The sequence below is a fragment of the Lissotriton helveticus genome, chromosome 5_1 (assembly GCF_964261635.1).
Source record: "Lissotriton helveticus chromosome 5_1, aLisHel1.1, whole genome shotgun sequence".
NCBI lineage: Eukaryota > Metazoa > Chordata > Amphibia > Caudata > Salamandridae > Lissotriton > Lissotriton helveticus.
In genome coordinates, this window is record NC_136065.1 from 380,600,592 (window position 1) to 380,613,974 (window position 13,383).

At 43.7% G+C, this 13,383-nt stretch overlaps 1 protein-coding gene across 3 annotated transcripts in view; it reads left to right on the forward strand.

The window, feature by feature from the left end:
• The window catches only part of NOL9 (nucleolar protein 9), a 160,876-nt gene that overhangs the window by 59,385 nt on the left and 88,108 nt on the right, over positions 1 to 13,383 (forward strand). For all 3 annotated transcript variants that reach the window (XM_078642549.1, XM_078642547.1, XM_078642548.1), the window contains one exon: positions 8,480 to 8,591. In XM_078642549.1, coding sequence (XP_078498675.1) covers positions 8,480 to 8,591 — 112 coding nt within the window. The remainder of the gene's footprint in view (positions 1 to 8,479; positions 8,592 to 13,383) is intronic.

Sequence of the window (13,383 nt, forward strand, 5' to 3'; positions counted from 1 at the left end):
GACCTTATCTGCACAGTGTTTGCTTAAAATCTGGTTGGTTCAAAGATCTCATAAAATTGTGTAAGTACTTAAAGTTCAAACTTCATATTGCAGTAAAACAGAATGAAAGAGCTGATGTAAATGTGCAGGTCAGGATAAAAACATTTTTTAAATTTGTAACTCGTTCTTAATTATGGAAGAAAACGGTCTACCTTTATTTCTGATGCTACCAGGCACCATTTCTTTACAGATTATTTCTACCTGACGTTCGTTACGCTTCAGCCTCTTCTTTTTTTTCTTATTGACTCACCAGCTAACTGGTTAAGTTAGACTACCCAAAATGTACTTTTGCATTTGTTGAAATGGGTGTCTTCATTACTCACGCCACAGGCTTTTCTCCTCACTTTTAATCCCTCCTTACCATCCTTCTTAGAATCTTTGTTCCCCTCCCTAGTCTCCCGAGCACCTTGACGTTATTTTAGGGCGGTACTTAATTTGCAGAAAAATCTATGCCAGTGCCCAGAGCTCTGCTCAGAAGCTTGAAGGCAGTGCTATTAAAATATGGCGCACTGAGTGCCAAGCCTATGTAGTCTTGAATCCACCTCATGTCTTTTTAGCCCACTACCTCACACTCCCTTTATCTCATTCTTGCAGGCTTCCTCCCTCTGTGATGTTTTTTCTGCTTTTCACTTCCTCCTCCTTTCCCCTTTGTGCATTTTTAAGTCTCTTGCTCTCTGGAAATGTCCGAACTGGAAAAATAAGTGCCCCCCCCTCTCAAATGAAATGTGCCTCTCTACCGAGGCCGATTGTTACTTTTTCATTCATTAGCGATTTTTTCATATGCTGTTCGTTAACTAGGCCCCATGCTATCAGGGCTTTCTTTCCAGTGTGTCCCCCTGGTGCTCCTGGGAGCACCCAGTCAATGAATGAATGAAACGCACTTCTACCTGGAGGCATCCCAGTGCTGAGACAGTGAACTGAGACAAAAACAACACCTAGGTGGATGGCATTTCACTTTTTTGCTCAGATGGTCCCTCAAGGCCCACATCCGTAGTTTCATTTTAAAAGGTGCACATGCCGGCATTGCCAATCGAAGTATGTCTTTAATTGAGGTGTTATTTCAAGATCAACTTCTAATTAAATTCTTTCTTACTCTACTATTGAAACATAGCATTGTTTCTCGGGACATTTGGTGATATCCACATATGTATCATCAAAATCTTTACAAGCGAATGCACCTATATTTTTCTGCAGACTTTTGTTCCAGATAAGTGTGACAGTACTTTTCTCAAGGTGTACCAGTACCGGCATAATTAAAACAAGCGGTAATTGTATTGTAACTTTTATGTAGCTTTTGCTACCCCTGTGTGGGGCACTGAAGCACTTTGCTACTTGGGTGGCATGTGCTACACATTGTATGGTGCTTGGTGTCTTTATTTTGACCCTGTGCAGCAAGTGTTTCCATGTCCTGTATGATGGCTAGCAAGGTGTGGTTATTGTGTTTTGGGATGCAGCATTTAGCAGTATGTTGGATGAAGTATAAGAGACAGGCGCACAGTTAATGGTTTTCAATTAGCTGGCAGCTTTGAGAGTTTATGCATGTTTCTTTAGGGTATTTATGTTCTAAGAAGCACACCTTTTTTGGTTACTGCACTGGGCTGTCCATTTCAAGATCTGTTGTTTAAAGGTTATGGTTCTGAGCAGGCATAGGTTAATGGGAGAAATGATGGAGACAGCTGCTGGGACGGACTTAGTTAATATCATCCGTATCTGATTGTCACTGTGAGATGTCAAGTAACAGTCATAGTATGTTGAACCTGCAGTGGTGGATTCACTTCAAATCCTCTCTTGGCCAGTAGGATGTGGCAGATCTCTTCCGTTGTTCCATGTCTGATCAGTTGGTGATGAGTGGTTTGTTTGCTGGATGGTGCAGTCGTGGGTGGTGGACGTGACACTTAGAGGGCGGAATCAAAGGGGCATGATGTGCCCATATTTTGATTTATGAGAAACTGTTCCCCCTTTTTATGAAAATACAACCGTCCCGGAATGGTTAATTCTGATGGGTTTAGTGCTTCCGCTGAAGTGTCATTCAGTGAGTCTCCTGTCCTGTGAAACTGAAGTGGGCAAGGCAGCTAAGCAAACTGTTGCCAGGGAGCCTGCTTTCAAATGTGGGGTAATATGCAAATGAATAGGGTGCTTGGAAGCCTGTAATGGCTTTAATTGATTGAATCACTCAAAGCTTTGTGATGCCAAAGATGTATTATTTTTTGAGTGGTAGTGCAAAGAGTATACAACTGAGCTATGAAGTGAGCGCTTTTAATTGTATAGTGCTTCCTACCCCAGACTAGGTGTTGAAAAGGCAGTTATGTAAAAAACATTGCATTACATACGGTCTGGATATTACTAAAATCTATATCTTTACTTGCACCATTTTATCTTAAAACGTTTCTTGCATTTTGTCGCGGTCTATCTTATACTGTGTGTAATACAAGTTTAAAGTAATGACTTGCATATTCACATTGCTTTCTGCCCAGGCTGTCATCGCGTAGCACTAACAATACACAAGTTACTAATCTCCACTGCACCAACCATCATTTAATTCTGTAGCTCTCTGGTTACACACAGACCCCTGCAGTGCATCAACTAGTAGAGGTTTCAGAATGTACTATAGTGCATTCCCAATGAGTAACAACTTTTCCAATTTAGTTTTCATTTAAGCTGCCAGTTATTGTACATGTAGCTACCTGATGGTGCACTTAGTAGTTTGTCTTATGTGAGTGTAATAGTGTCAAGCAGTAAAAGCGCTTCCATGCAGCCTGTATGATCTGTAATATACTGCCCAACCACTGAGTATTATGGTATGATATTAACTTGGGTTATATACTGTACTATATTTGTATTAATATAACACTGACTAATCCCGAAGACCCAGCTGGCTTTTTGTTGCCCATGCTGCATAACTGTGGTAGAGTTTTCAGGTCACTTTCTTCCTCCGAACCTTCCTGTTTAGAGTGCCGGACCTTTGCGATGCAGACTGATTCAGGTGACTAGAGTCCAACTACTTTGTGTTTGCCATTTTTAGGCTGGTCTCTTTGGCCTGAATTGTATCCAGACTTGGGTCCCTGCAAGATTTTCTATTATTGCCCATTGAAGGCCAAGCACTACTGGATTGTGGTAACTGGGCTTTGACACAGGCTGGCATGGCAGGAGATAAAAAAAAATAGTAGGCTAGTTCACTTGAAAGTAACCGTGGGGTGGGAGGTCAGGCTGATGATTCAGGGTTCACTTGATAGATTTCATTCTGTACATAAACGTACCTCCATTTGCACCAAACTAAAAAAAAAAAAAAGTCCTGTTTTTTAAAAACTCAACTGAGCAGATAATGTTGCCTAAACCTATCCAGTGACACTTCTGCCTAAGAAGCCATCTGTCGACCAACCCGTCCTAGCCAATTCTAGACCAGTCTTCAAGTTCCTAAGCATAAGTTCTAAGGAGAGGTCACTTACCAACTGCAAGTGTGTATGGAAAGTAACCTTTTTCACAATTGACAGTTGGGTTTGCAACCCAGAAAAGAAACCGAGCCTGCCTTAACAATCCTTCATTGGGAGCTTCCCTGGGCCTTAGATGAAAATAATTTTGTGGGATTGATCTGTCTGCTACTTATGACGTGATGGCTCAGCAGTTCATTCTAAACTGGTTTAAGAAATGGATAGGAGTTTTATACAACTTTGGACACAATTTGTTCTTTTCTCTTGTTGGGATTCCAGTATATCATGATTGCATCATATTAACCCAGCTGCGCAGCTTTTTTTGTGGGAAGGATCCATGGTTTATCATTATAATTTTTCCAGTTCAACATACACGTGCCCTCTTGTCGATCATAGATTTCTAGCACCTCCTAGTCCAGATGTGTGCTGGCAACGCACAAACATCTATTACTGGGGAGGAAGTATGGCACTATAAGCAACGGTTTCTCTAAATGCATAGAAGACATATTCTCTTGGGCATAGGACATTTTCCTCTGTATAAATGATAAAGAAAAAGGTTCTCATCCTTGTGAATTATCCTACCATCAATTGAGTACTGCACTCTTCTTGGCCTGTTCTGGTTCAACCCCTAGCCCCATCGCAAAAGGTTTCAATTAAAATAGGAATAAAACCTTTTTACGTAATGTTGAGATGTCCTTTGTTACACAGGTGAATCCAGTGGTGAGAGATCTAACCAACAACCATGATGAGCCAACTCCTACTGACAAACCATTTAGTTATTTACTAGGGTGATAATCTTCTCAAGGCTGGACTACAGCAAAGCGAGGTATTCACGCCTCTAAACAAAAGAATACAGAATCAAGCATCCAGATTGTGCCTAAAGCTAAAAAAAAAATAATCAAACATCTTACCCCTGTTCGATATTTCTCTGACTTACACTTAAGAAATGGTTCATAATTAGCGTACTGTGCACCAGGCACCAAACCTTTCATGTTAAAGACCCCCTCTGTATCTGTAAAACCTGGGCACACATGATCGACCTCCGAGAACTTGAGATCCAGTAAGTTCCCCTAGTTCTGCTTAAGCAATTCTAGATGAACGGAACATGAAGGAAAATCTTTCAAAGCCCTGGCCTCCTGAAGTGGATTGAACTAGTCCTTTCCTTAACAGATGAACACAACTAATTAATGTTGGGAAAGGCATAAAACCAATCTGTTATAAAATTGCCTTTTTCTCATCCGGGACTGAATGGGAGCAACCCTCCTAGAGAGCTCAATAACCCAGCTATCTGATACTGCTCCCATGAAGACCTTCAGCTCTATCCATACTTCTGTAGACCTTGGTTTGAACCGAGTCTTAGTTTGGAGTTCGCACAGAATGCGGCCTGTGGCTGCAAATGGACAAATCCTTTAAACACATAAATGGTTTTCAGTTCCTAATCATTGAGGCACATATACATACGAATGCCTAGGCGAAAGAAGCTTTAAGCAGTAGAAATGAGATCACGAAAAAGTCACCTCATCCACAACTTATCGTGCATGCTGGGCGACCTATCGTCACCAGAGTAGGTAATGACTTTTGTTGACTGAACCTATGAAGGGAGTTATTAGAAAAAAAATTCTGGAAAGAAAATCATTTTCTGGAATTAAGCCAGGGGCCCAAGCAAAAATATCTCGAGGCTTCACGCAATGTAGTTTCCTTTTATTCGTTGGGAATCTTAGATATTATTAAAAAAATGCATTTAAAGGATGAACTGCAATGGTTTGATTAACCATATGGATTAGTCAACTGCCTTCTTCAGGGCTCCTACATTCGCTGCCTATTTACTTAAACATGCAATGTGCATAAATGAGGCCCAGCGCTTTCAAACCTGTAGTATTTTTCCCATTTGGGAACACCCTAGGGGGGCACTTCTCACAACTGGTAGGCAGTGAAGCACTAGGTCTGGGGGTGGCATTTATCCCCACACAAATGTGTGATTACAAGGGAATGGCCCTAAATTGAAGACCGCCAGAAAAGACCTAAAAAATTAGTCTAGCTGTCCAGATCAGATCATGGAGACACTTTTGTTAATGATTAGTAAGTGGGCTTGGACACCCTACTGGACGTTCCTGACTAGCCGAGGTGCATGAATAAAGAATATGACATGAATGAGGATTACAAACTAACTGGCAAGGCTTCCCTGACTGATTCTCCAACCGGCAAGGCTTCCCTGACTGATTCTCCAACCGGCAAGGCTTCCCTGACTGATTCTCCAATTAAGGATTTTGTTTTATATTCAGTTACTCAGTCACAATCTTATTAATCTAGGGCTTAAAGTAATCTGATCAAAGAGAGATTCCCTTCTGTAAGAAGTGCAGATGCACATGCTTCCTGGTTGAGACTCTCGCTCCTCTGCATAGGAGAAACCAGCACCTGCTCATAATACTACAGTGGTTAAGTGTAGCTTTGCCACACCAGATGTTAAATCATTGCTCCTTAGTATAGAAAACTCACTCGTATGCACTCCAGTTCCTCCATCTATCGAAGCACAAGCTTAACCATGCAGAGTAATTTTCCTAAAGAAGTGTCTTTCCCTTTTTAGAATACCTTTTATTCACACATTTTTTGAAGGACTGAAACTGAACATTTCCACACAAAGACCTTCACCAGCTGTTTGGGATTCAATTTAGTGTTCACTAGATTGATTTTAGCACAATTTGAATCAATACCGAATTATACATTAGAACATTTATTGCTTCAGATGGTGGTTTAAGTGTAATTACATTATGTTGATTGAGTGAACTAAATGCTTTGGCAATTAAAAATCAGTTTATACAGGTACATAAAGGCAGAGTTGTGTGGATGACATTCTAAATCCATGTAAATCAAATTGCAGTGTTACCAATCGATACTACTCCACTATTGGTAGCAAAAATAACTCAATACATCCAAGCTCTAATGTCGTGCATGGGTAGAACTATAATTTTAGGAAAATTGATCAGTTCCCTGCATCAATTTCTCCTCTGACGTCAGTTCCTTATTTTCCATGCCCATCACATATCCGGAGTCGCTCTCTGGAACGTTTTTCCATCAAAATAAAATATTGCAATGCTAGGCCATATGTGTCACCACCTAAGAAGTTTGATTTTAAGCCCTATCCTTCCTGCATGAAACGGGTCTGATTGTGTAGCTTGAGGACTCGGCAGAATTCTAATTTGTGCGATCAATATGGCTTTGTCCACTCCATAGCCATAAAGGAGTAGTAGGCAAAGCTCTTAATGCTGTGGGTGCATAACGCTGGGCTTGGTGTTTGTGCTCGTGATCTAGGTCCAAGTCCAAGGTCCCGGTCTTTTCCTTTGTTAGTGGAAGCATAATAAGCGGCACAGACCCGCCCCTGGACCATTTTATCCCAAGTGGTACGTCTCCAGGCCTCTTCCCCCCCCCACAAGCAACTATGTCTTTCTTCATGCTGGAGTTTGATGGGGTAGCCTCCGAACCCACGTTTCCTCCAGTACAGGAGAAGGTTTCCTCAGAGGTCTTGGTGTTTACACAGGCCATGAAGGCAGTTGTGAGGTGCCTCGTATCCTTCCGGTGTGCCTTTTAGCCACATAAAACCTGCAAGATGGTCAATTAGGAAACGGCAGGTGAGTTATCTTTCGTTGCCGGGCGTCCCCAGTAGTTGTCCTCTGGGCACTCCTGTAGTTGGAGTTACGCCGGCTCCCAAAGTTCAGTAGGTGTCTACCTTGGCTTGGGAGTTCATGCCAAAGACTACACCGATTTTGATGCATTTCAGGAGGCAAGTACAGACTCTGATGAAGGAGGTCCAATGCAGGGAACAGCCCCTGTCAAGACCCTTCCCCAGGGATGAATACTGGCAACCCATGGGCAACATTTTCAGCACAGACTTGGAATGTGTCGAGATGCCGCACATTGTTGTTCATGACAATAGTGAGGCCGCCAGCTTGTTGCAAACTTCTCTATATTGCTTTCCTGAATGCAACATGTCTACACACCTCACAGGAGGCAAAATTTGAATGCCATCTGGGCGCTTTCTGTGGTAGTGGCATATTTTACAGCAGTGCTGAAAAAAGCAGCAGAAGTACTAGAACTACCACTGATGATAGCGGAGAATAAAGCTAACCTCCTGATGGAGATCCTTCAACCAGCTACTGCTGCTTCGTAGTCCAGCTCCCAAATAACAAAGCTCTGATGGTTATTAATAAGGTTGCATCGGCCACATTTTCTTCCACACTGATGGAGCTCACGGGTCATCATTATCTAACCCCAGGAGATCCAGCCTTTCTGACAGCTTGCACATATGTGGATAGCCGACATTTTAACAATCCAATGTAAAAACAAAAATTTAAAAATTCAGAAGAGCCTCTAAGTCTTTCCCCACACGTTTTGACATTAAAGAGACCAACGACCGGGGCGAGGATGTAGCCTTACGGTTAGAGCGGTCATCCTCGAAGCTAGGGAACTGGGTTCGAGTCTCTGCAATAACGCTCCACATCCTGTGATTCTGGGCAAATCACTTGACCTCCCTGTGCCTAACAAAATGAATGTGTCCTTCTGTAACGAAACTGGTGCTCATGTTAAGCGCTCCAATACCGGATATCATTGGGCCTAGTTTGCGCTATATATAACAAAACAAAAACAATTTTTAAAAAAATCTCTCCTCTTGTCAAGGTAGGAGCAAATCCGTATAATCCTCATAATTGCCTCATTTTAAGTCCACTGCCAGAGATCAACAACAATGACCCCCACCCCATGCCTAAAAATTCTCAAACTGCATATGCCATCACATTAACTGGGAAGTTTCAGGAGACTTTTTTGTTTTGTAGAAATGTGTGCTCTATAGTACTTGTTTTATGGAAATCCTGTGGGGTGGTCAGAAAAATTCTAAAAGGCATATTGAATATTTGGACAATGGGTGCCTGTTTTTTTATACTGTGTTGAACTAACTATGCAAACATTTAATATGCACTTAGATGCCTGATTAACATTTTATCTGTACATTATCCTCTCAGGCGATGCCATAGCAATATCCTACGAGATTTGGCAATATTGGGTTACCTTAGCAAACTACAGCCTCCAGAAATTGAACAGCCACTTTCTTTGAACAGCTTGATACCCTATCAGGTAAGCATTATCAAAGAAATAAGGTTGTAGACCAACTGACAGAAGTACAAACAAATATTTGTGTATTTTATTTTGATAAATTATAAGGTTTTGAGGTACGGGTGTGTTTTTGTATGGTGCATATCTTGCATTGAAATTTGTGAAGTGCTAGTAAGACCATGATCTGTAAGTAGTGGTACTTGTGTTTCATCCCGCCACTAGCTAAGGTGTTGCATGAGGTATTGGGGGTGTGACTGCTGTTTTTTGGGGACTTATCTGAATTTGCATGTATGTTTGGGTAAGTCAAGTTTCATTTGGTACAAAACGTCATGACGTGTGGCTTATTTAAAACAATTTTGCATAAATATGTATATATATTTATAACAATCGCAGCAGATGTACAGTTTCAATTGGAGCAGACCGGTGGAATTTACACCAGCGTACAATGATATGAGCAGCACATATCCGCTTATGGCAGAACAAATTACCATACATTGAAGAGCCTTCCTTTGCATTTAGGGTGTATCACTCCGACACTCCATCTCCCCCCCCCCTAACCCCCTCCCCTCAGTCTTGCCCTCACTCATCTCTGGCTCATGCAGATCGCTTGCATTTGATTCCGAGTTAAAGAACGCGTCGCACAGCTCGCTGCACTTCCTGAGGTCTTCATCCAGGTTTTAATCCCTTCAAACGGCTTTGATATGGGCTTCTTTTGCTAGAGTCCTCTCACGCCTGCCTCTGTACCACACATCCACGTAATGGCAACCCTACGCTTTGCCAAAACTAAAAGTAGTTGCAAGAGTTTGTAAGCTATCTTCCGCTTTTTGGGGTTTCTTGATGTGTTCCAGTGAGCAGTGCAGTGGTGACCACTCCAGCCAGAAGCCTGTGCCCCTCTGCACAATCTCCACCACCTGAGTCCTGAGTCTATTCGCCCCGGAGCACCCCCATGTTAAATGCAGGAAATCCGCCAGTATCTCCATACCGGGGGCTAGCATCCGGGCGGTCCGAGGCAATGTGGTGCAAATTTACTGGTGTCGTGTATGTGCAGTGAAGGTAGTTGTAATGTATCAAGTTGAAGCGTGCGCTGCAGGACACCGTGTGTGTGAGTGCACTCATTACTTTTGTCAAAAATGTTTTTGTTCAGCATTGTAATCAAGTACCACAAATTACACGGAGGAGTGCGTAGGACTTTGGACATATACAAGCCGCTTGCATGAGTCCAGTTTCACATCTAGAGAAGTCCCGTCGCTCCCCCCCCCCCCATGCTCCATAGAATGCCTGTTTTATTACATCAAACAATAAGGGTGACCTCCTAAACTATGACATTAAACAAAGCCCCCCTAGCCCTCCCTCCCTCCCCTTCCCTGGTGGTCCTCGGATGTGTCTTAAAGGTAAGGCAGTGAGCTAATCAACTGTTCCTCATTGGGACATTACTGAACCAGCTGGAGCTACATAGACTCCCTCCCACCCTAATTGGAACTGAAAGAAGTGCATGAATCGCATTGAAGGTGGACACACTGCAGAGGGCAGGCCACGGGACAGAAAGGTTACCATTGGGCCCCATTTATACTCTAAATTCACGTATTCTCCCCTGAAAATATTGGCCAGCCTCTCCATGGTGAGAATTCTCCATAGTCTGGAGTGCTACAGCGATGTCGCTGGCATGTCTTTTCTGTCAGGCTGATGCTATTGTGGGTTTTGCCGCCCCCAAGCATGCCCACATTATTGCCTTGTCTGCTTTTGATTGGTGTTTAAGATCAGGGTCCCTAATGCCCAGCAGAGCTCCCTCTATAGTTGTCGGAATGGGGTACCCCAGCATGTCTTTGATGTGTTAAAGTATTTCCTCCCAAAATGCGCGGATACCGGGGCAGTTCCACCATATGTGACGAAAGTCCCCCTGTAGGCCACAGCCTTGCTAGCAGAGATCTGAGGTGTCCGGAAAGAATTAGTGGGATAGAGATACCAGTCAAGGAGTGCCTTATAGTGTGCCTCCTTCAAAGCCACTGAGTGGTTGTGCCGAGTAAGATCTCCCCATATGTGTGTACACTCCTCAGTAATATCTCCTGCTATCACTTGTTCCCAGAAAGGCATGTATCGCGCCCGTGGGGCATGTATTGTTGTTAATAGCATGGCGTATGATGGGGAGATTGCTCCTTTCATGGTGCCTGCCCTCTGTACCAGCTTCTCTATCAGTGTATGTTCTCTAGTGGTGGCATCTCTTATTTGTGGTAGGGATATCCAGTGTGTGAGTTGGAAATAATGGTAGTGCTCACTTTGTGGGACTTGGAATCCACTTACACAGTTCTCAAATGTAAGCACCTCAAAATTGTGAAACATCTCTCATATCATTAGGCAGCCCCCTTCTCTCCATCAGTCAAAGGGCCCTTCTAGCAGCGCTGGAGGGAAATCTGGGTTGAAGTGAATCTGGGTATATGGGGAAGGGATAGAGGTCCAGCCCTCCTTTTTCGTGATCTCGTCCCAGACTTTGAGTGTGGTTCGTGTTGGGGTGATGAGATATTCATTTGCTGGTCTTTTTTCTGTTTCCACAGGACATCCCAGATTGTTCTGCCCACTATCGTCCTGTCCATGTGGAGCCAATGTTTGTCAGACTCCCTCATGGACCATTCTACAACCACTCGTAACTGAACCGCTTGATAATAGAGTGCGAAGTCTGGTAGAGCTACCCCACTTTCTTTCTTTGAGCATCGTAGCACATAAACTGAAAGGCGTGCCCTCCCACCCAGATAAATTTAGTAATGAGCGTAGTCTAGGCAAGAGATCACGGTCTAGGTCAACTGGGAGCACCTGGAATAGGTAGAGGAGTTTTGGTAATACTGTAATTTTGACAGCGTTTATCCGTCCAAGCCAGAGTCAACAATGAGGGGTAGTTGGCCGTTTACAGTTCTTCGAGTCTGGTGGCGAGTTGGAAGCCCAAATATAAAAGGGAACGATTAGCCCATTGTAGAGAGGTCTAACCTCTTAGTCTTGTTGCCTTGCCCTTGGGGAGAGTGAGATTTAGTATGGAGGATTTAGCTAAGTTAACTTTAAAACCCACCACTGCTTCAAATTTCCGGATTTCCCCAATTCCACCTGCACAGCCTGAAGTGAGGAGCATGGCTCCGTGAGCGTTAGCAGAATATCATCCACAAAGAGTGATGCCTTGTGTTCTGTACCCCAAAGCGTGTTCCCTTAATCGCCTTGTTGGCTCGGAATTGAACAGCCAGAGGTTCGATACTAAGAGCAAATAAGAGGGGAGAGCAGGCATCCCTGTTGCGTTCCTCTGCTAAAGGCAAAGCGGAATGATGGGTATCCGTTGACCTGTACCCAGGAGTGAGGGAGTCTATAGTTGGCCCTGACCATGTTAAAAAACTATCCCCAAAGCCGAACTTCTGCATGGTAAGCAGGTGTATGGTTCTTCTAATGTTATTGTGTGCTTGCCTTCCCTTAATAAGATCCGATTGATCAGGGTGGATTAGTGTGGGCATCAGGTCTTCTATACTAGCGGCCAAAATTGCAGAATTAATTTTTGCATCTAGGTTTAGTAAGGCAATGGGCCTATAAAAGGCACAGCTCTGAGGATTTCTCGCTGGTTCAGGGATAACCGCAACAGCCATCGAGGTCGATACTTTGGATTCATCAGCTATCGCATTGAACAGCACAGTGAGGTGGGGGATGAGCTCGGCCGCATGACTTATAAAACTGTGCAATGAGGCCCTGGAACTTTGTGAAGTTTAAGTTTTGCATAGCCTGCCCCACTTCCTCTGCAGTGATTGGTCCATTTAATCGTTCATTTTCTGCTGGAGGTATGTGGGGAAGCTCTAACGAGTCTAAATAATGTTGCAGGGCTGGATCTGGAGGTGTGCCTAGGTAAAGGTCCCCATAAAATCTACTAAAGATACAGGCTTTTGTTTCATCTGAATGAGTGATGTGTCCATCCCCATCCTGGATACCCCCCCATGTATTCATGTTCCCGTTTCACCTGCAGCTGCCTTGCAAAATGGGACCCCACTTTATTGCCATGGGCATATGATATATGCAGTAGTTTAAATAACATGTATTCGGATCTATTATTGTAAATAGATCAAAGTTTACCCTTTAGCGTGGTAAGCTGTCGCTACAGTATGCGGGTTGGCGCTGCCTTATGAGCTTTCTCCACTTTCTCTAGTCCCCCCTCGAGCGATACTCTTTCCTTCGTCCTCTGATTGTTCAGGGCTGCGTTAAGTTGGATGCATTTACCCCTTAAGACTGCTTTAAATGTGTCCCAATTATTTTTTTGGGGGGGGAGGGGGAAGTCGCCTGTGGGTGATTTAGTTCAAAGTATTCAGAGATGGAGGCCCTCAGTTTGTCTCGAAGGATTTTGTCCTGAGTGACCGGGAAGTACCATCTAGCTGTGCCTGGCTTTGTACTACCCCATACTGGGTTAATAGTCACTAGGCTACGATCTGACACCGAAATTGGGAGTATCTGAGGCGCCCGCAAAGGACCTAGCAACGCCTGACTTATGAAGATAAAATCTATCCTGGAATAAGACTGGTGGACGCGTGAGAAGTAGGTGTAGTCTTTGGAAGTAGGATGTAGAGTTCGCCATGCATCGCGTTGGTGGTTTTGCAAATCCCTCGAGGCCTAACTTGTCCTCTCAGCAAGCTTGAGGCAAGTATCCCTTGTCGAAACCGCTGGTACTGAACCCCTGTGCACCATGTAGACTTGAAGTTTCCAAGGTTTGTTGGCTGTGCACTCCAGAGATCTTCGGGCTACAAGAAGCTCCAGCTTCCAGTATCTCTTCCTGCTAGACGCGAGTTAAGGAGCCCGGAAC